Source organism: Aphelocoma coerulescens, chromosome 11 (assembly GCF_041296385.1).
Source record: "Aphelocoma coerulescens isolate FSJ_1873_10779 chromosome 11, UR_Acoe_1.0, whole genome shotgun sequence".
Classification (NCBI taxonomy): Eukaryota; Metazoa; Chordata; class Aves; order Passeriformes; family Corvidae; genus Aphelocoma; species Aphelocoma coerulescens.
Genome location: NC_091025.1, coordinates 3,384,632 through 3,409,962, shown reverse-complemented (window position 1 = coordinate 3,409,962; position 25,331 = coordinate 3,384,632). Strand labels below are relative to the sequence as shown.

General features: G+C 49.1%; 1 protein-coding gene across 1 annotated transcript; it reads right to left on the bottom strand.

Annotated features, from left to right (window-relative positions):
- Window positions 1-5,245: 5,245 nt before the first annotated feature.
- Window positions 5,246-25,168, bottom strand: COTL1 (coactosin like F-actin binding protein 1). Its single transcript, XM_069026479.1, has 4 exons — window positions 24,975-25,168; window positions 24,568-24,650; window positions 14,687-14,844; window positions 5,246-6,560 (listed from the first exon to the last, which is right to left on the bottom strand). The coding sequence occupies exons 1-4, from the start codon at window positions 25,049-25,051 to the stop codon at window positions 6,450-6,452; spliced, it is 429 nt and encodes a 142-aa protein (XP_068882580.1). The 5' UTR covers window positions 25,052-25,168; the 3' UTR covers window positions 5,246-6,449.
- Window positions 25,169-25,331: the final 163 nt, after the last annotated feature.

Sequence of the window (25,331 nt, the reverse complement as noted above, 5' to 3'; positions counted from 1 at the left end):
GGAGAGCTGAAAATTCACACGTTGCCACAGCACGCTTTAAATCTTGTCTGAGCCCTGTATTCTGTAGCCAGATTTCATCTAAGTTCCCTTAAATGGAACTTTTCTTGGCGCATAGTAACCCAGAAATCCCGGTGAGAAGGCAGCGTTCACACCTTTGCTTCGGGCTGATCTCACCTCAGCTCCTTTGCTCTCACAGTCTCACTCTGCTGAGGACTCCCCTGAGACCCGTTTTTGGCAAAACGCTTTTTTTTGGATTCCTGATTTTGGCAAAACACTTCTTCCCACGAAAACCGACGTCGGGATGAACTTCAGTGGGACAAGATTCAACTCTTATTATTTTTAAATCATGTCACTAATATACGTACTGGAGCCTTGCCCTGGTGTAATAAAACCTAGTTTAAATTGCTGAAGGGTTCAGCTGCTGCCTCCAACAGCTGCACGGCTGTAATTTGCCAATAGGATGTATTACATCCTGATTACAGTTTCTTTTGAGTGATAGGCCAAAATTACAAGGCAGAAATGTGGCTAATCATGATAAAGGAGATAAGTCTATTCATCTCCTGCCCACATTTAATATTTGCACAGCAGATGCTGTTTGTTCCCTTCAGCTGCATTTCCAAGGAAATTTGCTCTCACTCTGAAGAAGTCTTAAGGTTAATGAAAAACTTTATTGGATGTTTTGATGGTGGAGAGAGGGAGAAAGGTGAAATGTCTTGGAAGGTTTCTCTTTGTTTCCCAGCCCAGATAAACTTACACAAATCAACCAGCCGCTGTAAGACAAGTGAAGTGAGCTACTCCAGGCCAGAAACAGATGTCTGGGAAAGCTGGAGAGCAAGGATGAAGGCCTGAGTGGGCTGCAAATGTCATTTATTGCCCTCATTCCCAAGCCATACACAGGCTGCAATTAAACCTACTCTGGTGCTTTGGCTCACTGGGCCGTAAAGCCAAGCCTGAGATCACGGAATCCCAGGTTTGGGTTGGAAGGGACCTCAAAGATCATCTCATCCCACCCCTGCCATGGGCAGGGACACCTTCCACTATCCCAGGCTGCTCCAAGCCCCATCCAACCTGGACTTGGACACTTCCAGGGATCCAGGGGCAGCCACAGCTTCTCTGGGCAGCTGAGGGCTGCAATAACACATTGCACCCTTATAGACCAGAGAGGGCCCAAAAGTGTGGGATTTGGGGGCAGAGGAGATCTCACTTCATAGCTCAGTAAGAGATATATTCCCCTTCCACAAGGCTTTGGTTCCAGTCTGGGGAAATCTATGGGAGATCCCCCAGACCCTTTTTCCAGCTCCCCCTGCTCTGTAGAAGATGCAGTGCCAGGATCCGGGCAAGGAAACGAGACTGGAGCTGAGCTTACAGCCCCTGCCCTGACTGGAGCTGAGCTTACATCCCCTGCCCTGACTTGGGGCTGAGCTTACAGCCCCTACACTGACTGGAGCTGAGCTTACAGCCCCTGCCCTGACTGGAGCTGAGCTTACAGCCCCTACACTGACTGGAGCTGAGCTTACAGCCCCTGCCCTGACTGGAGCTGAGCTTACATCCCCTGCCCTGACTTGGGGCTGAGCTTACAGCCCCTACACTGACTGGAGCTGAGCTTACAGCCCCTGCCCTGACTGGAGCTGAGCTTACAGCCCCTGCCCTGACTGGAGCTGAGCTTACAGCCCCTACACTGACTGGAGCTGAGCTTACAGCCCCTGCCCTGACTGGAGCTGAGCTTACAGCTCCTGTGCTGACAGCCTTGAAACAGCATCCTTGAAACAGCATCCCTGTTTGTGCCGTGTGGTGGAGCACCGAACTGAGCCGGTCCCATCCCGTAACTCACCAAATATCCTGCGTGTCCCTTCACCCCTCTCCGCACCCCTCTCCTCGGTGCTTTGTTGCTAAATCACTGCACCACTCGAGCTGGAGAGATCAGATCCCCCCAGGCTCGCCACAGCAGAGCCTCCTTAAAGCCCGCGGCTAATCTGGCATTACACACCCTTGGGGACAGCCGGCTATAAAACCCCGGCGGTTTCCAGGGGCCAGCGTTGCCTGGCTCAGCTATTTTCTCATCTCCAAAGGCTCCCTTCCTCCTCCGAGTGAGAATTTGCTGCTCACATGTTACAGGCAGCTCTGAGTCACAGCAGCCTGGTTTTCTCCACGCTCCAAGCGCGACTTTGCCCCTGGGTACCAAAGCCTTCCCCCTCTGAGGGCTGCCCTGGTACCCTAAACACATCCCGGGGGGGATCACCCATTCACGCCCTACCTTTCCACCATCTGCCTGCACTGCACAAAACCCCCCAGTCAGGGCTGGCTGAAATGAACTCGTCTGCTGCGTGACTCTGTATTCAGCACGATTTTTGGAGGCTATTTCTCTCGGCTCTTTTGCTTCCTCCCTGCTAAAATTGGATCCTGCATCGGATCTGCCGCACTCCTAATGGGAAGGGATAGCAAATCCTTCGGCGATGCCAAATATAAAGCAGCCACTGAGCCGTTTCCATCTGTTCCTTGCCAGACACAGCCCCCAGCGCGCTGCTGGCGCTGCTGACACTGTCCCAGCTCTGGGGGAGGCATGGCAGGGTGTCCCAGCCCCTGTCCCCACACAGGACACGGCCCCACTGAGCCACAACACGGGGAACACCGCAGAGCACAGCCCTCGAGCCTCTAGGCAGCAGCAGCTCCTTAGAGCCTGAGGAAAGGGCTGATAAGGCAAAGCCAGGCTTTGAATGCTAAATGGGCACAAAACAGGGTGCCTGACTCTATAAAAAACACATTAAAAATGGAAAAAAAGGGAATGCCTGTCTCAGATGGTCATTAGCATCAATCCCGGGATGCAGCGTTATCAGCGTTGCCGTGATAAGGGGAGGAGTGCACACACCCAGAGCCTGAATTCTCAGGGCTGTGGGGCCCTGGAACACACGGGCTGCTATTCCTGCTCCAGTTCCATGGTGAAAGGCCCCTCCTAAATGAGGATACTGTGCTCCAGGAGGAACCTCAGTGCAGTCCGGTTTATGTCAATAAGTAAAAATACCATTTTCAGGAAGAATTTCTTCACTGAAAGGATTGTCAGGCATTGGAAGGGGCTGCCCAGGGAAGCGGTGGAGTCACCATCCCTGGAACTGTTCAATGAACAACTGGAGATGGCACTCAGTGCTCTGGTTTAGATAACATGCTAGTGTTGGGCTGAAGGTTTGATTTGGTGATCTTGGAGGTCTTTTCCAGCCTTAATGATGCCATGATTCCAATCTTCCTGAAACGCTCTGGAAGCTCCCGATGAGCAGTGTAACAGCAAAAATAGGCACTATTAATTCCTTCTTTGTCTCCACCACTGGGTGAAAATACAGCCCACAGCAGAGTCCCTGATGCATCTGATCAGAGCAGCCACTCTCAGCCACTCTTCTGCCCTGGGGTCTCAGAGAGACAAATTCCAGTTTATGTTGTGCTCTGGTGATATACCAAGCATGAAATCCCAAACCCACCACAAATAATTGATTTTAGGATTGTGCTCTTCATGTCCCAGTCTTTCTGCTGCTCCATTTTTGCCAATTGTGTCTTGCATTATTAATTGTAAGCACAGAAGGAGAATGCCTGCAAACACTGTGGGGTAAATACTCTTCCAGCCAAGCGGGAGCAGACCCCAGAGATGAGTTTTAGGCTGAAGAACAGATTGTGAATTACATCAGGCTTGTGCAGCCCCTGGACTAGCTGAGCTGCTCCTACCCCCAATGTAAGGGTTTGACATAACACCAGTAGTGTCACTCTCCTGAGGGAAATGGAAACCATTCCTAATACTGAAGTATTATCAACATTCTAGAAATGAAGCCATTTAATGGCTAGTTCAGATTACTCCTCAGAAATGAGGAGTACACAGGAATGGAACACTTAATTCTGGAAACACATTTTGCCCCAAACACTCCCAGGCATCCTTTGGGATGTGCATTCATCAGCTTGGGCTGGGTGTGTCTCCAGGACATTCTTTGTGACCAAGATAATCTTCTGTTTGAGGGTTTGACAAGCAGGGACTTGATTAACTTGGCTGTTGCAGAGGGACAGGACTGTACAAACAAGAACTCCCCAGTGGGTTTTCAGCACTGACCCAGTGAGGCCAGAGGCAGAGCAGCAGCAATGCTCCTGTGCATCTCATCCCAGCTTTTCCCCACAATGCTCTTCATAACATCAGCAGGGCGGATGCCAAGATGATGAAATTGAGGCTGGAAAAAACCCATCCCCACTGATTCTATTATTATTATCATTCATTAGGCTGCTTTTCTTTCCATAAGGATTTATCCTGATATCACAAATCAGTAATTCCTTCTCATTTTTCTCATGTGTTGCTCATGCAGTGCTGTACTAGTGCCTGCAAACTGGATATTCCTGCGTGCCAGGACACCACAGAGGTGATTCAAAGAGGCAATATGGGATTCTTCATGTTCTAAGAACTGGATTAAGGAGAGCAAAGCCACCAGAGCCAGGGTGATGCCTCCCCTTCCTCCATCCCTGGACCCAGCTTGCCAAAGGCAGCACAAGTGCTCCATTTGTTTGCTGAGATGCCTTTGAAGGCTGAGAAAGCTGATTTGCCACTGCTGAGCTCTTTCTTGAGCCCCCACCACAGCTGGTGCCGATGAATTTCTTGTGATGGTGCTGTCAGGCTTCGAGACCAGACTGAGATTTGTGCCACAGGCTGTCAAATAAAAGTTTATTGTGGTCACTGAGCCAGTCAGGCAAAGCCTCAGAGCATCATAAGCTCTCTGCAAAGCTCCTTCCCATTAGTTACGCCTGTCCCTGCTGTCAGTCCTGTAAAAAACAACCACTTTTCTTCTTTCAGGGCAAGGTTTAGGAAGTTTTGTCAGGAATTGTAATGCCCCGTGTAACCCTGTGCAGGAAGCTGCAAAACTTCTCTGAAAGCATTGTTCTTGTCCCCAAATCTGTTCCTGACCTCTCTACATTTATTTTCCGTGGCTGCGAAATTCTCTTTGACCCAATTACAATTCCCAATTGGCATTTTGGCACTGGAAGTGCAGATGTAGAGCTGCTGAACAAAAAGTGTGTCAGGTGCACTGTGGTCACCTCTGCCTCTCGGAGCAGAGACGAGCAGACAAGGGCTGCGGGCACTGGGATCATTTTACATCTAAGCCAGTGTTTAATTCTCCTAATAGCCCCAAGATTGCAGGAGCTCAAAGCTTTACACCAAGGATTAAGAAACCTCCTAAATATGGGCTTGTTGCAGGGAAGGTGAAAGAACAACAGAGTCGCTGAGAACTGTTCTTGAAAAACATTTATTTCTGTAATGGATTTATAGCGCTGACTCCCAAGCCCCACAGTTCCTCCCAACATGTAATTCTGGGGACAGTCACCTTTGATGGAAAAACAAAAGCCATACAAAGAAGCCCCCACAAGCAAACAGTTTGGTACCAAACTGTGCCCAGGTTCTCTCTGGGCCTCTGCTGTTAATATTTAACCCCATCTGGGACAGAGCTGCCCTGCTCCAAGCCTTGTTCCCAGCTGCAGGATGTTCACTGCCAAATGCCCCAAAGAACGGAAGATGTTGTGGATAACTGCAAAATAACCAGGGGGGGAAAGGGCAGGGAAGGATTCAGCGGCTGCTATTTTTTCAGACATCATTGAAAAAGGAAATCTATGCGTTTCAGTTTCACCTCCTGAGCCCCAGCATTAGGAAAGTCAAATACAAACCCAGAGACCAACGTACACAAAATAGTGACCAAGTGTCCAGACATTTCTAAGCCCCTCAGTTTACTGTGCTGTGATACCTCCAAAAAGCAACAAAACCCGCTTTAGGATCATGGTGGATCTTATTTTTAAGAGGGAGGGACAGAGATGCAGCACAGAGCATAGCAACTGTCAAGTTATGTTTAAGGCAAATTTATTCCCATTTATTAGGAGTCAAAGAAATCTTTTTGTTTGTTGGCTTTGTTGTTTAAGCTGTTAGATAACATCTCAGCTGCACATTTATGCTTAGATGGTTTAATCAACGTTTGAGGGAAGTCATCTCAAGCTGATCTGAGCCTAGAACAGCAAATAATGTTATTCCCAAGAATAACAGAAAGAATTTTTCAAAAATTAAAATAATCCATGTTCAGAACTCCCCCAAAACTTTCTTCCCTCAGAGACCAGGTTGAGCCCAAGAAAAACACACAGACATGAAGAAGGACACAGTGGCAAGCCTCTACAAACACACTGGTGAACAGGACCAAAGCAGAGCCAAACACGGACAGAGTTATGAGTAAAAAAAAAGGGGGGGAAAAGAAAAACAGAGCCCCAGAGAGGAATTTTTCATGAGAGAGAATGGAAAATAAAAGTCCTCTGTATGCAAAAAAGGGAGTTCTTAGGTGCAGCCACAGAAAGCTGGGGAGTTCAGTTGCCTCATCTCTCAGGTGTGTTAGTTTGTTGTGCCTTTGCCCTCCCTTGGAGATCCAGGTGATGGTGCCAGGAGGTCCCTGCCTTTACTCAGTCTGTGCATCATAATTAGCCCCCCCTGCTTTCTTCAGCTCGTTCTTGATGTAATCCTCATCCAGCTCTTTGTGGTCACTGATCACAAATTCTTTGGCAAAGTTCTGCAAGAGATAAAGAAAAAGCCTGTTAAAAAAAGGGGGAAAGTAGCTGAATGAAGATGGGTTATCCAGCTTCCCTGGCTGTGTGAGCTCCATACCCTGATCTGTGGTAGGGATGATAAGTAGAAAGCTGTGGATAAGACAGGACCGGTGAAGGCAAACCCCAACACTTAACCTGGAAATATTTAATGTATCTACTTCCACAGTCACTGGCTGCAAGACCCAATCCTGCCCTGTGCAGCAGCTCTTCCTGGAGATGCACAGGCCAGCTTTCCCAAGCAGTATGTGAACTAAAACACACAAAATTACTGACCTCCTGACCGCCACTGACCCTCAGCATAATCTTGGGCAAGTCACTAATCCTCTCTGTGCCCTCCTTAGGACCCCTTCTCCTAAAAAAAGAACAGCACCACCCCAGAGTACCCTGCTATCACACGCTGCCGGCCGAGGGGAGAGTGCCTCGGTTGAAGACTGAGCAGCACGTGGATGGTACCAGGAGCAAACACATCCCTTCGGTGGATTTGCTGCCTGCTCCCCTCACCTCCAACACACCCACCGTGGCCAAAGCCAAGGTGCTGCCCCAGTCAGGCGGCTGCTGTTGTTCACAGGCTCCACTCTGCCCTGTGGTTTGTGGTCCTAAGTGCCCTCTGAGGACACGCTGCACGAACACACCCGTGCGCTGCAGGGCAGCTTTCTCCCTGCTTGAGAGCTCTCTGCAGCTCCTGGGAGCTGGGCAAGCCCCGGGCAGTGTGCTGGGATGGGAGGCTGTGAGCACAGAAAACCTTTCTGGGAGCAGAATGGGATTCCAGGGTGCCTTCAGGGCTCTTGTCAGAGCAGCGGCACCTCGGGGATTTGTTCCCTTGTCCCTCCTGCCTCCCAGCAGGGCTGGCATGGCATCCATGTGTGTGCACAGCCATTTCAGCAAACAGGCTGTCTGCTGCTTGCTTTAGCATTTTCCTCCCCTTCCTAACCACAACTGAGAACGCTGCCTGAGTCTCCCTTCCCCCACCCCACAGAGCTTTAGCCAGCATGACAAACACAAGCATCCATTGCACTCCGCCAAAAAAAAAAAAAATCAAAATCCCAACATCCCTGCTGTAATGTCTCGGGAAATCTGCTATGCCCGAATCCCTGGGCAGCGAGTTCCCCAAAAGGTGATGGGAGCTGCCTAGGAGGAGGAGGCAACGCTTTGGGGGAGCAGCAGGCATCTTGTCCGGCTCTCCCTGGCACTGGAGCAGCCCTGGCACAGCCGGGAAGGGGGGGCTCTAATTGGTTTCAGACTCTTAAGCCATGGGAGAGCTCTTTATTTGGCAGCGTCTCAAGGGTCTCAGTTCGGGATCAGAGCCGGGTAACAGAGGGGGTGGAGGAGGATGCAGCTTGAAAGAGCCTCAGCACCTCTTTCATGCGGTGGGAGAAATGGAAGGGAGAGGAAAACAGCTCCCTCCCCCCGCCGGTCCCCCGGGCTGCGGCTGATCCCGTTTCACACCGTAGGAAATCCTCGCTGCCGGGGGAGGAAGCTCCGAGCAGCTCCAGAAGCCTTGTCTGCTCTGCTCTGGCTGATGGGCAGCCACACAAAGTGCTCAGAAATAACACCCCTGCACGGCGCTGTTGGCTCCGCTGCCCGCAATGGTCGGGTTTTCTGGCCGTGCAGACAGCACAGGCACCCATCCACGGCTTGGCAGAGGCCAGGGAAAATGGGAAAGACGTTGCTTTTTAGAGAAAAACAAACCTTTTTTTATTTTTTTTTCCTGAGATGGGAATGAAGAGGAAAACTGCCCAAACCATCAGGTTCTCACAAGTGTCCCACTTCCAGGTCTCCAGGGTGAGATCTCTGCAAAGCTCTGCTCTTGCTGAGAGCAACCCAAGGATTTTCAGCTATTTGATGCTCGCTGAGGTGTGCTGCCTATGTGAGGTTTGAGCTGAGCCTTTTCAATTCCTTTTCTATGCTACTAGGTTTAACAAATTTTCCTCACCTCAGGAAGCAGATTATCCAGGACTACCTGATTTCAGGGGGAGTCTTTGCCCTGCTTTAGTGAGAACTGAGGCAGGCCCATAAAATCATTTCTGAGAGGGATTCCATGAAAAGTGGGTGTATTTTATAAATGTGGGAAGGGTTCCTTTCAATGCCCACTCTGCAGAATCCAGCTGATTCTGAAATTAGAACTGCAAGTGCACTCATGCCTGAACAGAGGAGAATTAATCATATGTGCCACAAACTAAATATAATTACTCAGATGCCTTCTCAATTAGGCACTTACCCAGATGACTCCTGGGTGATGATCTGTGGCCACCAGCCACTGTCTCACATCAATACCACCAAGACACCTTGCAAGGATTGAACAGTATCCCCCTAGCAGTGGACAGACAGGTTCTTCTCCCAGCCACTCTTAAATATCCTCTTAGCTGACTGGGCCACCTCTTGTGCCAGATTTGTACCCTCAGAGTGCAATCTGGGTCACTGCTATTAATAGCTCTGCTTTATTCCATTCTCTCAGGGTCCTCCTCGGTTCCTCACACCAGCTCTTACCCACCACGGTGTCTCCTCAAGCCTGGCCCCAAGGGGAGAAGATGCTTCTGGTGAGTTTGGTGCCTGGAACTTCTGATTTTAACGCCCTGCTTGACCTTCTCCAGCCACAGCCTCCCTCATCACTCTGATTTTACTGTCTGAGCTCTCTGGGGCCGAGCTTTTGTTCAGGGTGCAACTCCTAAGGCACAGTACATAACTCTGATACTCGGACCCTTGATTTGCTGACATGTGTCTTCATTTTACATCCTCCACTTCCTTTTCCCTTCTCCTCCCCCCAACCCCGGGCTTTCTACAACCACAGCAAGCCCTGCCAGTGAATTCTAGCCTTTGTCTTCACCCCAGCCACCAGCAGCCTACAGATAACAGAAACAATGATGCCGTTTGTCTCTATCACTCTCACAACACAACAGTGACCACAGTCTCTTTGCTTTGCCTCTCGAATCATTGAACAGGACACAGAAATACTGAGGTTCACCCATGGTTCCCCAGTGCACCTCTCTGGCACGAGCTCCTCTTTGTGCCTGAGCAGAAAAGAGTCACAATTTTGCAACCCCATCCCCTCTGCCAACCTCCACACCAGGTACAGACTGAAAGGGCTCCAACCACGCAGGAGCGAAAAAGGAACCTGCACCCCTCCCTGGGAAGCACAAAATTTGTGCAGAAAGCTCAATCCCTCTCTTCCAGCCAGCTTAAAGGGGGGGGAAAAAAGGGTGGAGTAGATTTTCTTCCTCTTCCCAGCCCTGAATGTTTAGCATATGGGCCATAAAATTTCCCCAAACTGTCCAAGGGAAAGTGTGTGTGGTGCAGATATTGCACCAAATGAGGTCTGCAGAGGCCCGTACAAATGCCAGCTTGGGAAGCCTGAAGCCAGGAGTAAAATCCTTGTATAGTCTACAGACACTGGGGTTCTCAGCAGCTACGGGTGATGCCAGGTAGTTGAGCAGCTTCTTGCCATTTTTTGTTAATTTTATTTTTACTGGGGCTTGCAGCAGCTTCTGCTGATGTTCAAAATCCTCAGTTCTACTGTGCTTAATGTCGTCACTCCCATCCACTGGTCATCTCACCCTCAGTGCAGATGCACTACAGAGGAGGTGACATCTCCCAGGTTTCTTTTCCAGCATGATCTGAGTCCCAGGCCTACAGCAAACCTGCTCCTGCACTCAGCTGTCAGACTCCAAGCTCAGCAAAATCCCTCTCCAAATCTACTCCCTGCCAATTTTACGTGGACCAGTTCCAGCCGCTGGGAGAAGCCAGTCCAAACCTCTGGCAAACACTTGTCTCAGCAATGGGAGCTGCATTTCAGCTGCTCTGCAAATTCTCCCTATCTCTGCTTCATCCCACTGGAAGAGTCACAAGCCTGTGTGTCAGACACAGGGCGATGAGAAGCTGCTGATCCTGACCCCCTTCTCTAGACTAGGAGTTCCTGTAAATCCACATCCACTTGGTATGGTCATTACAGTAAACCAGAGCAGGAAAAACAGTCAAAAAGGAGAATTTAGTTTGCTTTCCCAGCAAGATCTCACTCACCCTCATGAGTAAGACTCCCAAAGCCACCGTGACGTAGCCATTCCCTGTGAGTTTGGTTTCCTGACTGCCTCTGACAAAGCTATTAAACCTTCTGGTTAAATTCAGATATTTAATCTTCTGGTCAGGACCCTGTACTGATATGAAAAACCAAAGCACCTACAGGGAGTTCTGTGTGTGGTACCTGACCCGAGATCAGGGACAGGGACCCCATCAGTGGGTGCATGAGACACCAGCAGTGCAGTGAGGAATCCAGAGGAAAAGGGAAAGGTGAGCAAAAAAAGATCTGGCCATGAGCTGCAAAGCAGGAACTCAGTAGAGCTGTTGGCATCATGAAAGCCAGAAGAATTCCTCACCAAAAATAAAGATGAATAAAATGCCACGAATATTTGCTCACAGAAACAGAGCTGTTTTACCCTGAATATGAATTAGGGAAATAACTGAGCACATGACTTTGTGGGGGAAGGAGTGCTGATGAAAACAGAGGAGAGTCAAAATCCATGGAAAATCAGACAAACTGGCAAAGGTTGGGCAGTCCCTTTGCTGAGAGAGTCCTGCAGGACATGAATTCAGTCCTGTCAGGGAAAAGACCCCAATGCTGCCTAAGGAAGAGTTAAAATCTCCTGGTAGGAAATGCAGTCATGGAGGGCAACAAGTTCACAGAGAGGAAGCAACACTCAGAGGGAAACCAAGTCCTGTCTCCAGATCTTTGGTGTTTACACCGAAACCATCCCATTTCAGCACCGGGTGCCACTCCCAGTGCCCCAGCCCCTGTGCCTGGGCTCATCCTTGCTGTGGGGTCTGGTGACCAGAGTGCAGCTGTGCAGGGGCCACCAGTGCCCAGGGGTGGCTCTCTGTACACACCTGCCAGGTCACCCCGTGCACAGGTGACACATGGCTGCTGCTGCTCCTGCTGCTGCCAAACAGATGCAGCCTTGCAGAAGTCACTGCTCCATGAACTTCCCAGTTGTTTAGAGTGTTCCAGGGACAGGTTTAGACCCTACCCCAGAAATGAGCTCCCAAACATCTTAAGCAACTGCCTGCAATGGGAAATTGTGTGCCACTTCTTCCCCCATTAGGTCTGTCCTCGGCATGGAGAGAAGCCCAGTGGATAAAAGATGGAATAGTGCATCCCCTGCTCCCTGTCTCCATTTGCACAGCAGCCTCACACTGGACTACTTAGGCAGACCCTTAAGACAAACACTTGTTCCCCATCCTGGCCTCGCTTCTAATCTGCTCCCAGCTGAACTACTTGGACCAGGCTGCAGGCTTGATCCAAGATCTCCAGCTGAGTTAAGGAGGAAAGGATGGAAAAATAAATGTCTGTGGGGAAAAAAAAAGAAAGCTCCTGATAGTTCCTTAATTGCATTTTTCTACAATCCAAAAGAAATACAATAAACTCAAAACCCATTTTCCAACAACATTAAAGAGGTAATAAGGATGAGTCCAAATAGGGGCAGAAGACCTGGCTCTCATCTAGTACAGATCAGAAGAACTACAGCTATTTTCAGCAGATGAGATCCATCCCTGTCATTTTACAGTTATTACAGCTAAAAATCAATTGTCCTTTCTTCCTGAGAGATTTTCTGGCAACCTCCTGCACTTACTATGAGCACTGCTTCCCAAGCCACCTCCCTACGGATTTCACCGCACCTGCTCCCCCTTCCAAGGCAGGAATACAAAAGCCAGGGCAACCCAGTTCCTCTCTCTGCTTTGTAATAGTTCATCCCTTTGTTCACAGCCCATAATCTACTCTTCACCAGTTAATATCCCTTGTGTTTTCCTTATGGCAGGTGCTTCTAGGAGCCCATAATGATCCCTGTGTGGGAACACTCTTTATCCCAGGGCTGCCCCATGGTGGGTTGTGCTGGCAGGTGGTGCCTGAGCTGACTTTCACTCTGTCTCACAGGAACAGCAACATTTATTGGTGTTTGTTCAGCTCTGAGCAGAGCTCAGCCCCAGCTCATCAGCACAGCACAGCCCAGGATACAAAACAGGAATCCCCTCACGCTTTGGTCTTTATTAAAGACCCACGGTACTATTTGCTTTGGCAAATAGTACAAGATAGTGAGGGCCCTTCTGGAGTCCCAACCTATCCCTCGTGTAGGTCACAAAATCAAAGCTGTACAAAAAGCCTCCTTGTGCCACCTTTCCCCAGGGTGGGGGTACCTGTGGGCCCTGCACAGAGCCAACTGCACCTACATCCCCTTCAGGGTTTGCAGACCAAAAAACTGCCACCTTAGGGTACTCCTTATTCCAAATGATGAACCAACACTGACTCAGATTGTAGTTTATCATTACAAAAAAAAAAAAAAGTGTATTTTTTATGTATAACTCACATCTCAAATAAAAAAGTGTAAAAAACTGAAGACTGAGAATGTATCTGAAGGCCAAGAGATCTGCTATGAGTGAAATAGCTCTGGGATAAATTCCCTCTATTAAATTTCAGTTGGACTTTCTTGTCCTTGTTTATTTTGACAGATTATCTGCAAGGTCACAGGCATAAAAAGAAGAAAATAGTTCTGCTTTTATCTCACTCCACTCAGAGGGATTCAGTTGCATATCAAGAGTTATTCAAAGTACTTGTCAAGATAATTTCTTCTGGAGAGCAGATCACCATTGCCGTGACACTCAGAAATGCTGTGCAGGGGTTTATAGACAAGGCTGCTCAGTAAAAGTGTATCGAGCACCAGTTGTATTGTTTTTGTATCTTAGCACAGACTAATTGGAATATGAAAGCTTTTAAGTAACAGCCAAGAATGGCTAATGCTTCACCAGATTATTAACTTGTACAGACTACTAATCAAAGATGAAACAAGTGAAATTGCAAATTATATGGAACAGACCCGAGGGACAGATCTGAGCACAGTGCTCAGGAATGCTATTCAACTCAACAGGAATACATTGTCTAAACAGAGTTTTAAGAAAATTTTGGGCTTAGTGACTCATATAAGAGTCATTCATTAGTACTCTGTAATTTCATCTTTGGCTACAATTACACAGTTTCAGCTGCTTCCCATGAGCAGAACCTAGCTTTCCTATCTCTCAGGTGTCATTCTGGAACTTTCTTTGGAGAACAGACCCCTGTGAGTCATTGTCATTCTGAAACATTTAGCACCAGATCTTATCGTCTGGAAGGGCAGGAATGCATCATCTTCTTCATTCTTCTTATCTAAATGTAATATTTTGTATCATATAAACTTCCAAAGAGTTGAGAGGGGCTTCATTCTTACCCTTCATAGTGTCCTGTTGGGAGATTTCTTTACACAGGCAAGAGCTCAGTTACTGAGAGAGATTAATTTAATCATCAGCCCCTTCTCCAAGAGCATAAACAAGACCATTTCTCAGGCTCTGGCAAGCCGGTTCTATGTTTAGTTGGAAGAGCTAATCTTTCTTTAAATCCTTCTCCAGAAAAAGCATTCCAAACATCAGCATCCTCTCCATCACAGCCAGGTTTCAGCTGTGGTTCTGTGCAGCCTCCCACGAGTCACTTCTCTCCTGGCTGGTGTTTGTTCTCACTTGCACTGAGCACGTTTCTCTTTCCCCTGCTACGCCCAGGGCCGAACAAAGCCAGTTCACATTTAGTTAGCTATTAAGAGCCGTTAGTTAATTGGTACGATAGGGACTTCAGACTCTGGGTGATTAGCTCCAGGAATTCACCGGGCAGAGACAAAAGGCCTCCAGAGAAGTTTAAACAAGGGTGTGGGTTTTCCTGTTTAATTTTACCTGCTTAACTTAATACTGCTCTGGATCATTCAACATTGTATTATTTCCATATCGAGGAAGGGGATGGGAGACATCGTAGTGGTGACAGGGAGGGGAGTGCATGAATTCCCTTCTCGTGAAATAGCTAAGGCAGCCTTAAGTTCAAAAGGTGCTTCTTTATGCCTGAGTGCTCAAAGGGCAGATGTTAAGCCTTCCTAGGAGGAAGACAGGCAATAGGAAACTGTCTTCTTTTTAAAGGATTAACTCCTAAGTTGGAGGATGATCCAATCCTTCCCCCTCTCTCCCTCCTGCTGGTGTTTGTACAGAAAACAGCGATGGGAGCTGGTGGTTAAGAGAAGAAGGAAGAGGTTACCTGTACTACTTCCTTGACCAGAGTCTTGTCAGTCCCAGTTTTGGCTCTCTGCAGGCCGCTGACATCCTCCCCAATCCAGGTGATGAGGGCAAACTTGACTCTCTTGCTCATGGCATCGCCGGTGGTGAATCGGACGAAGCCGAACAATCGCACATCATCTGCAGAGGCAAAAAGGGATACAGTGATTCAAACCAGGAACACCCCTGCCTTCCCGTTTTCCTGGGTGAGCCTATTGCTCTCATACACCAAGGCAAGATGCTGATCCCGTGTTTCAATGCCAGCATTTGGGAATCAGGGGGCAGTACAGGGGCTCTGCTCATGTGCCCTGTGCTTACAAGGTGTGCTTTGCCTGGGTTAGCTCTGCCCCTTCTGGGTTCTCTGAGTTACTGGGAGGAAGCTGGCTGTGCTGGACAGCCCACATCACAGTGGAAATGGCTAAAACACAGCCTGCAGGCAGGTCAAGAGCACAGAGAGAACCCCAGTTACACATTCAGCCAAATGATTCATCTGCAGGTCTGGTGAAGAAGGGAAGAAAGTGATTCCCTGGTATCTCTTTCTTACAGAATAGCAGGATTAGGAGCACATTTGATAACATTACCAGAAACTGGCCACTGTGCAAGTCTGATCCTTCCCCCTCCTTCCATTCAGTAACATTCTGGCTCACTTGGAGTAGGAGTTTACAAGAAAGAGGGGAAAAGAAGGAGCAAAAAGAAAAATCTACAATTGTCCAGGTGGAGTTTTCTACTCCTTCCAAAGCCCTGGAGAGAAAAGTCCTGGATTTTCAAACTGTGCTGATCTTTGTTTCACAGCTGGCTTGTGCTACACCACACCAGACTAATTTAGCCTGGCCATATGTGTGACAACCTTGCAGACTCTTATCTCAAACAGTTCCTTCCTCCATCTCCTGGTGACTCATGGATCCAGGCAGTTGGAAGCCTTCCTGATCAGGGGCACCATCCCCCTGCATCCCCAGGCTCCAAGGAATGCTGGAGTCTTCCACCAGGAGTGGCAGAAAGCAGAGCAGATGGACACTTGTGCAATTGTGGAATATTCTTAATCATGGCTTCTTCATCTCTCAGAGGTCATTCAAGGCCTTTTAGAGGAGGTGACTCAAACCAGAAGAACAAACCTGCTGTTTGAGACGACTCCTGGTAGTCCTGGTACACTTGTTGTGACCAGTTCAACATGCCTTGGAGGGATTTGCTGGGTTGACTAATTGCCAGGTGAAAATGTAGGCTCCAGATGCAGGAATGACTGCCAACATCCCCAGCACGCTCCTTGAGCAGCCAGGACAGCCCCAGGAGCTCTGGAGACAGGGGAGAAGCAGCTCTGGATTGCTCATCCACAGGAAATAAGCTGCTAGAAATCAGTGCTTAAAAAACCAAAAAATTGGGATATTCTCTGCAAGCTGACATATCTCAGAGCTTCTTTAACACTTTGATTTGCCAAAGTATGAACAAAGACAAATTCCCCTCAATAAAAGACTTTTTTAAATCTGAAAAAAAATTCCATCTCTGCTCTTCCTGTTTTGTTCTCTCTGTTCTTTTTTTTGTCGTTGACAGAGAAATAACTGGGCAAACTAGAAAATGGATGTAGAGGGGTGTGTGTGAGCCAGTACAGTGTTTAAAACAAACTCCTCTGAGGATTTCAAAGTAGAAACAAAGAGAAAGCTCTTATTCAGAGGGAAAACGCAGATGGATCTTTGGAAGGAGAGAAAGAGTCGTGTATCAACAGCGCAGGCAAACCAAACTTCTCTCTGTTACCCTGCTACTGGGGAGTGTAAGAAACTCACGTGGAGACTCTTGTTTCTGACAGCAAATCCTCTTCCCAAGATTGATTAGAACCATAAATGAAGCGACAGCCAGGAAATACCCAAGGTGAAGCAAGACAGTAAATCCCCTAAGGTTACAATTAACAGATCCAGGAACAAGCCTTGCTTCCCCAGCTCCCACAGCAAAGGAGGCCACGCTCTGCCCAGAACTGTTCTGTGGCTCCTCTGGGAATGGTGCTGGAAGGCACTTTAATGTCATCGAGTGCTGGGACCTCCTGCACTGTACTGGTGTCACCGCCCTTCCCACCTTGAGCCTGCGGGGTTTTCATCCCTGCCCCTTCTACCAAAGGCTGTTACAGAGCCTGAACGCTGGAATATGCTCCTTTATAATAAAGAGAATGGAAAAAGAGAATGAACGTGAAAAAACCAGTGCTTTTTCATAGCAGCACAGAGAGGAAGTTCCAGGGATGCCCCATCCCTGGGAGTGTCCGAGGCCACGTTGGATGGGGCTTGGAGCAACCTGGGATAGTGGAAGTTGTCCCTATCCATGGCAGGGGGAGTGGAACAAGATGATCTTTGAGGCCCCTTCCAACACAAACCATTCTGGGATTCTATGAATTTATCTGTCAGAATAACTCCCATTTTGCATGAACCCACAGCTCACTGGCAGCAGCAGGATTTGCTTCTCAGCAGAACTTTCAGTGCTTGCCCATCCTGGTTGAAAGCAGCTCTATGACACTAAAGAGAGCCAAATCCAGCAATTCCAGCTTTTATCCATGAGATCACCCGAGTATGAGCAACTCTTACTTCACCACCTTCAGTCCCAGTAAGTTTAATGAGCACCTGAGGTTGGACTGGGGCTCTGAGTCACCTCTTGGGCAGAATTTCCTGGGGCTACTTCGCTTGTGGGGGCTTGAAGGGGTCACACCCCAGCTGGGTCCCGTCTCCTCCCGTCTCCCCATGGAGTTTATATCCCCACTGGAGGCAGAACAGGCTCTTCAGCTGCCACAGTCTTCAGCCCAGTGTATTTAGCACAAACGCGATGCCTTAAGTCGCTGTGCCGTGTGTGAATCGCGGCAGCGTTTCAGCAGCTGCACACAAAGGCGAGAGGGAATGTGGATTGGAGCCCTGAGCAATTAACATGTCTCTGTTTCTAGAAAGGCATCAGGGATGGAAGGAGAGGTTTTTAGCACTAGCTCAGCCTGGGTATAAGCCTCTCCAACTGCAGGTCAAAATCCCTGAGCAGAAGTGGCTGAGTTTCACAATTACTCTGAAGCATGTTCAGAGTGATAAGGGGATAAAACACGAGTTCTTTCATACTCCCAGATTTCCTCTTTCACAGTTAATCAGTTCTACCCTGCCACATCAAGTCCCCCCGCTGGAAGTCATCAATGCCATCAGTGCCAATTCCCCGGGAAACCTCAAGGCATTAACATCCACCACTCCCTTCTCATGCTCAACCACTCACGGTGGCTTTAGGAATTTGCTGGGAGTGAGGGGAGCAGAACGAATCAGAGACAGCCTAGATTTCCCCTGAAAGAGGAAATCCTGCCTAGAACCCCCTTCCTGGCCACTGAGCCATGCATTTCAGGGCAGAGAGAAGCAAATACCAGATCTGGGGGGAACAGAAACAGCAGCTTCATTTGAGATCTCACAAGATCCAAACAGCAGAAATTAACAATGTTAACTCAATTACTACCACGACTCCTTTCACAATGGCTGGACAAACAACGAGCAGCACAATGAATGCCTTAACGAGCATCACTCAGTATTTCTCTCCAAACTCTTTATTTATCAGTAAGGCAGGATTTTCCAAATACTCTGATTAAGCTGCCCTTGGCTGCCAGCAAAGCTCGATGCCAAACTACAGAGATTTCCTTCATGGTATCCTTCCTTTTTTCTACATCCACTCAAGTGCTTTGGTTCAGCTGTGCTGAAAAATTCCCCGTTAGATTAAAATGCAGTGACTCATCAGCAAAAGATAATAGCTGCAGGAAAGAAATACACTGTCAGAGCATCACGGCTCTCAGGCTGAGGGCTCTGAATGGCCAAGCCAGAGATGTGCCACGATGGAAACACTGCTCCCAGCTTCACCTGCCTGCTGAATCAAGGTCACCTGCAGCAAGGCAGGTGATGGACTGACCTGCTTTTGTCTTCTGTCCAACAGTGAATTACTTCAGTGCATGACGGGTTCCATGAGGATTGAATTTGTTTACTTCAATTGGATTAATTTTAGATTAATTTGTCAATTTTCCACCTCTTCAGTCAGCCCTGTGGTCACGTGGCTACAAGTGCAGACAGAAACGTTCCCTACCTCTTCCTACACTGTTTTTTCCTCTTAAACCCCGTGCTAAGCCCACAGATCTCGTGCAGTGCTGCCTTGCTCTACCCTGATGTGTTCATTAAATCATCTCAGACGTGTCTGACCCCAGGGCCACCAAGGCCTTTGCTGTGGCACCAAACCTTCTCCAGGTAACGCAGGGTGGCTGATGTAAGTGCAGGGACACAAGTGGACAGGGAAAATGACCCCACAGGGGCTTCTCTGGTCCAGTGAAGCCAGCAGGGGGTTGCTGCCACCCCAGTGACAGTCATGGTTTCTCTCCTGACCTGGGTGTACACTGGAAGGCAGAGTGGGAGCAAAAGGAGATCCAGTTCTTCCTTGAAGGAAGGAATGGTGGCATTGGTTGGCCAGAGAGGCCCAAAACAAAGGGCAGGCAAAAGGTACAGAGCTCTTCTTTCCCTGCTCCTGTGCCTCCCACGGGATGGCAGAGGCAGACCCACAGACGCGACATTTTAATTAAACATCACAAAACCAAAGAGTTACCATCACTGCAGACCTTGACCTGATGAGTTACTCCCACAAAAATCAGTGAGAATATTCCCTAAGCCCACACCCCGTCCATAGCCAGGGCCAGGCTAAGCCTGGGCTCCAGCTGGCAGCCAGGAGATCGCTGTGACCCTTCCAAGAGCACGTTCACACAGGCAGGGAGGGCACAGGGGCAGGGTGACAAATTCCATAAGCCACCCGTGGCCCCAGGTCTTCCTTTAAATAGCCAGTAAGGGAAAGCAGGAGAGATGAACATGGAAGAGGAAAAACAAAAGCAGTAGGAGAGTAATTTACAAGGCCCATTTTAGCAACTTAAGATGCAGCCAAATGCAGATAAGTACCTATCTCATTATATGTCCTCGTGTGTTTTTACAAATCTTTCCTGCAACCTGAGGTGCCAATGTAACCTTGGTGATCTCTCAACTCACAGCTCCTACTTTTTTAATGTGCAGCTCAGGCTTTATGGGACAATTGATCTAAATCCCAAAACACCTTGTAGTTTTATTAGGAGCCGATTCTATTTCTATTTTCTAATATTTTATGTCAACCCCAAATTATTTTATAGGGTATTTATTTCAGACCAAAGATTTTCTGTTCTTCCTGCTGCTGAATGCCCGGTGTGGTTTTGGTCTGATCTTTTCAGACACATGAATAACTATCCCATTTCATGCTGTCATTGCAATTATTTATCTGGACTGGGGCTTTCCAAATAAAAGGCTCATTATTTCTTTTGTCAGAGATGCATTGAAAACAGCTGTTCACATATGGTGTGGGGGGGCCGGGGGGGGGAATCCAGTCTTCTGACCACTCTACTGCTTAATGGCAGAATACACACTAAAAAAAATGAAATTAAACCACAGACAGAGCCAATGTGATGCTCTGCTGCTTCCTAACACAGACACTGAGGCAATGTCCAGGGCAGTCAGGTACAACTGGCACACACACAAGTTTCCCAGGATGTCATTTCTGTTGTAACTCATTCCACTCTTCTCAGCAACAGCATCACCAGTTATAAGACTTTGAAATTAAAAACATTAAAAAAAAAAATCCTAAGAGCTCTCACATCCTTCTGTACAACAACTTTCAACTCTTATCTGTTTCTGGCTTCAAATGCACCAGCTCAGCTGCTTTTCTCAAAGTGTACTGATGGCACATAGTACTGACCACCAAATTAATGCTTCCTCTGGAGGCAGGCCATCTGCAAAGGCAAGAGCTGGAACTGGGAAGTAAAATGGATCAGAAGCCTTGAATTAAGTCCTTGTTTAATGCAGAGGTAATCTGTGCTGTTAAGCCCAAGCAAAACAGTCCTCAACCAGAAGACACAGGGGGTGTCTACACCGAGTGTTTAATGACCTTGACACAGTGAATGTCCTCGACTTTGGTCTCCAGACTCTTTGGGTCAGACAAGGGCCAGCACAGGCAGGACATTGGTCATTAGGCAGGGCTGCAAGAGGAAGAGCCACCAGCAGCCACCTCCTAATCACACAAGGATGTGCCAGTGGCTTAAACCGACCTCCTCGGCTTTACTTTGGGATAGGCTGAGGAGAGGTGCTCACACATGTGGGGCTGGCCTCTGGAGGCCAGAGAAGATGAATGCTTGGCTCTAAAGCAGGGTCTGCTTCCTCCCAGCCAGTGTTTGAGTTGTCTTGTGACACACAGACCTTGACAGCACCAGCACAATAGTGACTGACCTGCACAAGTCCAGGGTTCAGGCTGTGTTGCAGCATCACCCCGGGACCCTGAACAAAAGGGCACTGAGGAAGTTCTATTTTCCATGTTTCCTTCCTTTATGAGTGGCAATTGCTGTCCCCAAACAGGGGGATGGGAAACTGTGGTAGTTTAATGATGCTCTGTGTTAAACTTCTCTGCTCCTACCCAAAGTTCAGTGTAGAGCTTGGGGAGAAAAGGCCTCCACAGCAGGATCTGTAAGATGCAGGTCTGATGTGGAACATGTATCTGAGAGTAGAGCAGTGGAGGAATGACCCCACAGCAGGGACAGCAGCAGCTCCTGGCTCAGGGCATGGGCCTCAGTGCCCCAGCTCAGCACCTCTGTCATGTGTGCTCCTCCAGCAGCCCCAGAGTGGGGCTGGAGGTGTGCAGAGCTGGTTTCCGACACAGCCTCCCTGAACTGCTGCTTCCTCTAAAAGAAGCAATTTCGGTTTCTCTCCTTTCCCTTTGTCCCCAACCACGCTGGTTCCCCGAGGAGGTTTGCAGAGTCAGTGATGGGCATGGAAAGGGTTATGGATGGGGGGAAAAAGCAAAAATACAGCCCTGTTACCAACAGCCCCTTCCAGCCCCCCAGGCTCTGCCACTGCACGAGGCAGGACATCCACCACAGGCAAATGTCTTCCAAACTGGTAGAAAAGCCCTTGCCACTGGAATGAGCACACAGTGACCCCGCCCGTGCTGCCACCCGATGCCCGGGACGGGAGCAATGTGCACGAAGGTGCTTTTAATAAGAATGGTTCTTAAAGAAAGGGGGAACACGGATGTTTGCAGCTCAGAATGCCGCTGAAATGGCTGGTGCAGGAAGTGGAACAGAGTGAGCTCTGACAGTGACTCTTCGCCCTCTGAGATTTGCAATCCCAGCTCCAGCTCTCACCTTCAACCACCAAATGATGCTCAGCTTCTACCAGAGGCAGCTGCAGCACTTTGTGGCTTTCAGAGCAGTGTTTCTCACACAATAGGAATTCAAAACAAGGAAGTTTATTCTGATACCAGGGTTTTTTTAATTTTTAATCGCATTTTCTGAAGCTGTTTGCATTGATAGCAGCTCTTCTCCCCTCCAGTGAAACGTAAAAGGAGATGGAAGAGATCAGGAGGAAAGAGATGTAGCAACAGGAAGGAATAATATTTAGCAGCTTTTCCCATCCCTTGCTACTCTTCTTTACTGACTTTGTTTCAGTAGAAATATTCCAACCAACTTTACTTCGACTTTCTTTCAGACAGGAAGGAAAGCTCCAACTTCACTGCTGGCACAAGGTTTGATTCCTGACTATGTCTAGCGGGCCAGGTGAAGGTTGGCTGCACAGATGGAGGCTCCAAAACTTGCATCTCTTCCTTCCCCAGCTGCTGCACCCTAATTCGCGGGTGGAGGAAGATCCTTTCTAGCGCTCAGCCAAGGACCAGGCGCCTTAGTTTGCCTTTTTTTTTAAGCCTCTAACAGCTGTGCTCCAGAGGTGCTTTTGAGGACAGTTTCTTGGCCCTGGTCTGCCAGAGAACGGTCCTCACCAGGTGCATGCCAAGGGAAAGGGAAAGAAGGAGCAGGGAAAGGGAGCAATGGAGCGGCTCTAAGGGATTTAGCTCCCCATTAGAGGCTCACAATAGGCCACAGCCTACCCCACAAGTGCCCTGTATTTAACTCTTCCCTTACCGAGATTATTTCTAAAATACAGAAAATTTCCTGTTTTTTCTGTCTTGGGGCCAGCTTGGTTTGAACACCCTGTTTATAAACACGGGTTTGGCCCGTGCCAGCGACGGCAAGAACACAAATGTGGCCGCACTCCAGAGTGCAGTGTGTGCCTCCATCCGCTGTTATCCTCATCCTAGCCAGCCCAACCAGTGCCCGTGCTCTGCCAAAGCCCCTCTGCCTGCTCAGCCACTTCTAAAAGGGTTCCCTTTGCCACAGAATGGAGGAGAGGAAGTTCTTATGGGGGTGCCATCCAGAAAAAAACATTGAAAATCAGCTCAGACGAAAAGAAAGACATAGACTGTATAAAGATAAGGAGAGAAAAATAAATGGGGAAGGCTCCCTGCAAGCCTCAGGTGTCTGGAGACACCGGAGATGCTCAGTTATGTTGACCAGGAGAGGAGACAGAGAACGTGGCACTCAGATCCCGAAGTCACTGACCTCCCAAGGGAACAATTAATCACTGCCATGAACTTCCAAAGTGCTGAGCCCTGGGATTCCCTGGATTCCAGGTAATCGCTTTTTCCCTTCTGTTGCCCACTAAAAAGAGTTGAGTGGGAAGGAGTTCCTGCCGTGCAGTGACCAGCTCTCCTGACACCAACTACAACAGGAGTTTTCCTCTCTTAGTTTTGAGAATTTTCCCTGCAGGTTCTCCAGAACAGCTGGAAACGAGCGGCTGTGTTAATCTCAGTAAGACCCCACTGCCAACATCGTAGCAGGGCAGCCTAAACCATCTTCCTTTCATGGCTCCTTTCCAAGAACTAAAATACACTCTTCTCCTTTGATTGATCAGACCTGTCCTGCCCTCAGTTACGTTCCTGGAAGTTCTCCCGTTCCACTCAATAAAGCACAGCCAAGCCCTGGGACTCACAGCCCCACGGGCAGGCACTGCTGTTTCCACAGCCACGGGACTGCCGGAGGTGTCCCCGGGAACTGCCCCACCCTGAGAGGGCAGAGACTGCTCAACGCACGATTCCTGCCCAGTTCACACACATCATTCTAAAAATACAGGTGAACCATAGCACTTGATTGTACAGTAACTGGCTGAGCGAGGAAGACTTTGTTATAATCCAGTATTAGTCAAAAACGCCCCGTGTCTCACATCACTTGGTGACATTGTTAACCAGCAGCCAAAACAGGAGGAGAACCGAGACAAAAATCAAAACCCGCTTTTGTGAAACTCATCAAAAGTCACGACCAGACGAAGTTAAACTCCTCAGTTTATTCCCGTTTTCCCCAGGCTTTGTTCCTGCCCTGAATGCTCCGCAGCCGGCAGCTCAACAATCGACTGCCACGTTTGAACCTGGAGCCGCAACAGTTGCGGTTGTGCAACGCCACATCTGCGATTGTTCGCTGGGCTGTATTGTTCGAGCCCAGCTTTGCAATGACCACCCTCCGCTCAGGTTTCGCGTTCTTAAAAAATCCCACCAAGCCTTCCAACTGCAGTTACTTTAGTGCTGTGATTTTCAGAAGAATTTTAGAAGTATTTCATTCCCAGTGATCTGTAAGACCGCATCTTTCTAGCCACAAAAAATGAGTCGGTTTTGCCCTGAAATTGCATTGCCAAACAAGGCGACCGTTGCTTATCAAGGTTTTATCTGGTTTATAGCCGAGAAGCAGTGAAAGATTGCGCAAAGAGGGGAGAAGGAGCCGAAACGGTCTTAAGTCTAAGGGTGAGACAAAGGACCCGCTGGACTATGGACTTGAGGCAGTTGCACTCTGTGGAGCTGAAAACGCGATCCCGCAGGGCAGGGCAGGCACGGGGAAGCAGCAGCACTAATCCCAGTCCTCCCAAGTTTCCTCCCATCCTTTCCCCCTCGCACCGGGCAGCAGGAAGGGCGGAAAGGGGCCAAAGGGATGGAGACGGAGCTTACCTGTGCACTTCCTTTTGAAGGTTTCATAGTCTACCCCTTGGTCTCCAGGGACGATTGTAGAGCCATTGTACTTAAATGTCACCCTTCGGGGAGGGAAAAGACAAGGGGAATAATACAGTTAAAAGTCACCTTTCGGGATGGGGGAAAGACAAGGGGAATAACACATCTAAAAGTCAGCCTTAGGAATGGGGGAAGGGAAGGCGAAGAATACATTTAACAGTCACAGTCTTTAGGAAGGGAAAGGAGGAGATGGGGAACAATAGACTAAATAAACCCGATCGTTTCGGAAGAGGGGGAGAGGAGAAGGGGACAAGGTCTGTAGAAGTCCCCCTTTGGGAAGCGCGCAGAGAGGACGGGGAATCCCATCTCACCGCTGCCCGTCCGGGGGGATGCCGGGGGTCACCTACCAGTTCACCTCGGTGGCATCGTCCCTGACGAGGTTGTACGCCTCCCTGCACGCCTCCTTGTCGATTTTGGTGGCCATGGGGGCGAAGGGGAGGGGGGCAGCGCGGAGCGGCGCGGAGCTGGGGGGGCCGCGGCCGCCGCTGCTGCCGCACCGCGCTGAGCGAGCCGAGCCGAGCCGAGCCCCGCGTCCCGCGGCCGTCCCGCCCCCGCCGCCGCCGCCGCCAATGGCTCGGCTGGGCCTGCCCCTGCCCGGCCCCTCCCGGCGCGGGGGGACCGCGGTGATGCAATAGCCCGCGGACGGGGGCGCGGGGGCCGCGGGGCTTGGCCCGGCCCGGCGCGGACCCGCCGCGGGGATGCTT

Bases quoted from the DNA above. Each gene is read 5' to 3' on its own strand.
- COTL1 (XM_069026479.1), bottom strand. From the start codon at position 25,051: ATGGCCACCAAAATCGACAAGGAGGCGTGCAGGGAGGCGTACAACCTC. The intron at 24,651-24,974 runs GTAGGTGACCCC...CCCTCCCCGAAG, and splicing joins GATGCCACCGAGGTGAACTG to GGTGACATTTAAGTACAATG. The intron at 6,561-14,686 runs GTAACCTCTTCC...TATCTCTTGCAG, and splicing joins TGGTCAAGGAAGTAGTACAG to AACTTTGCCAAAGAATTTGT.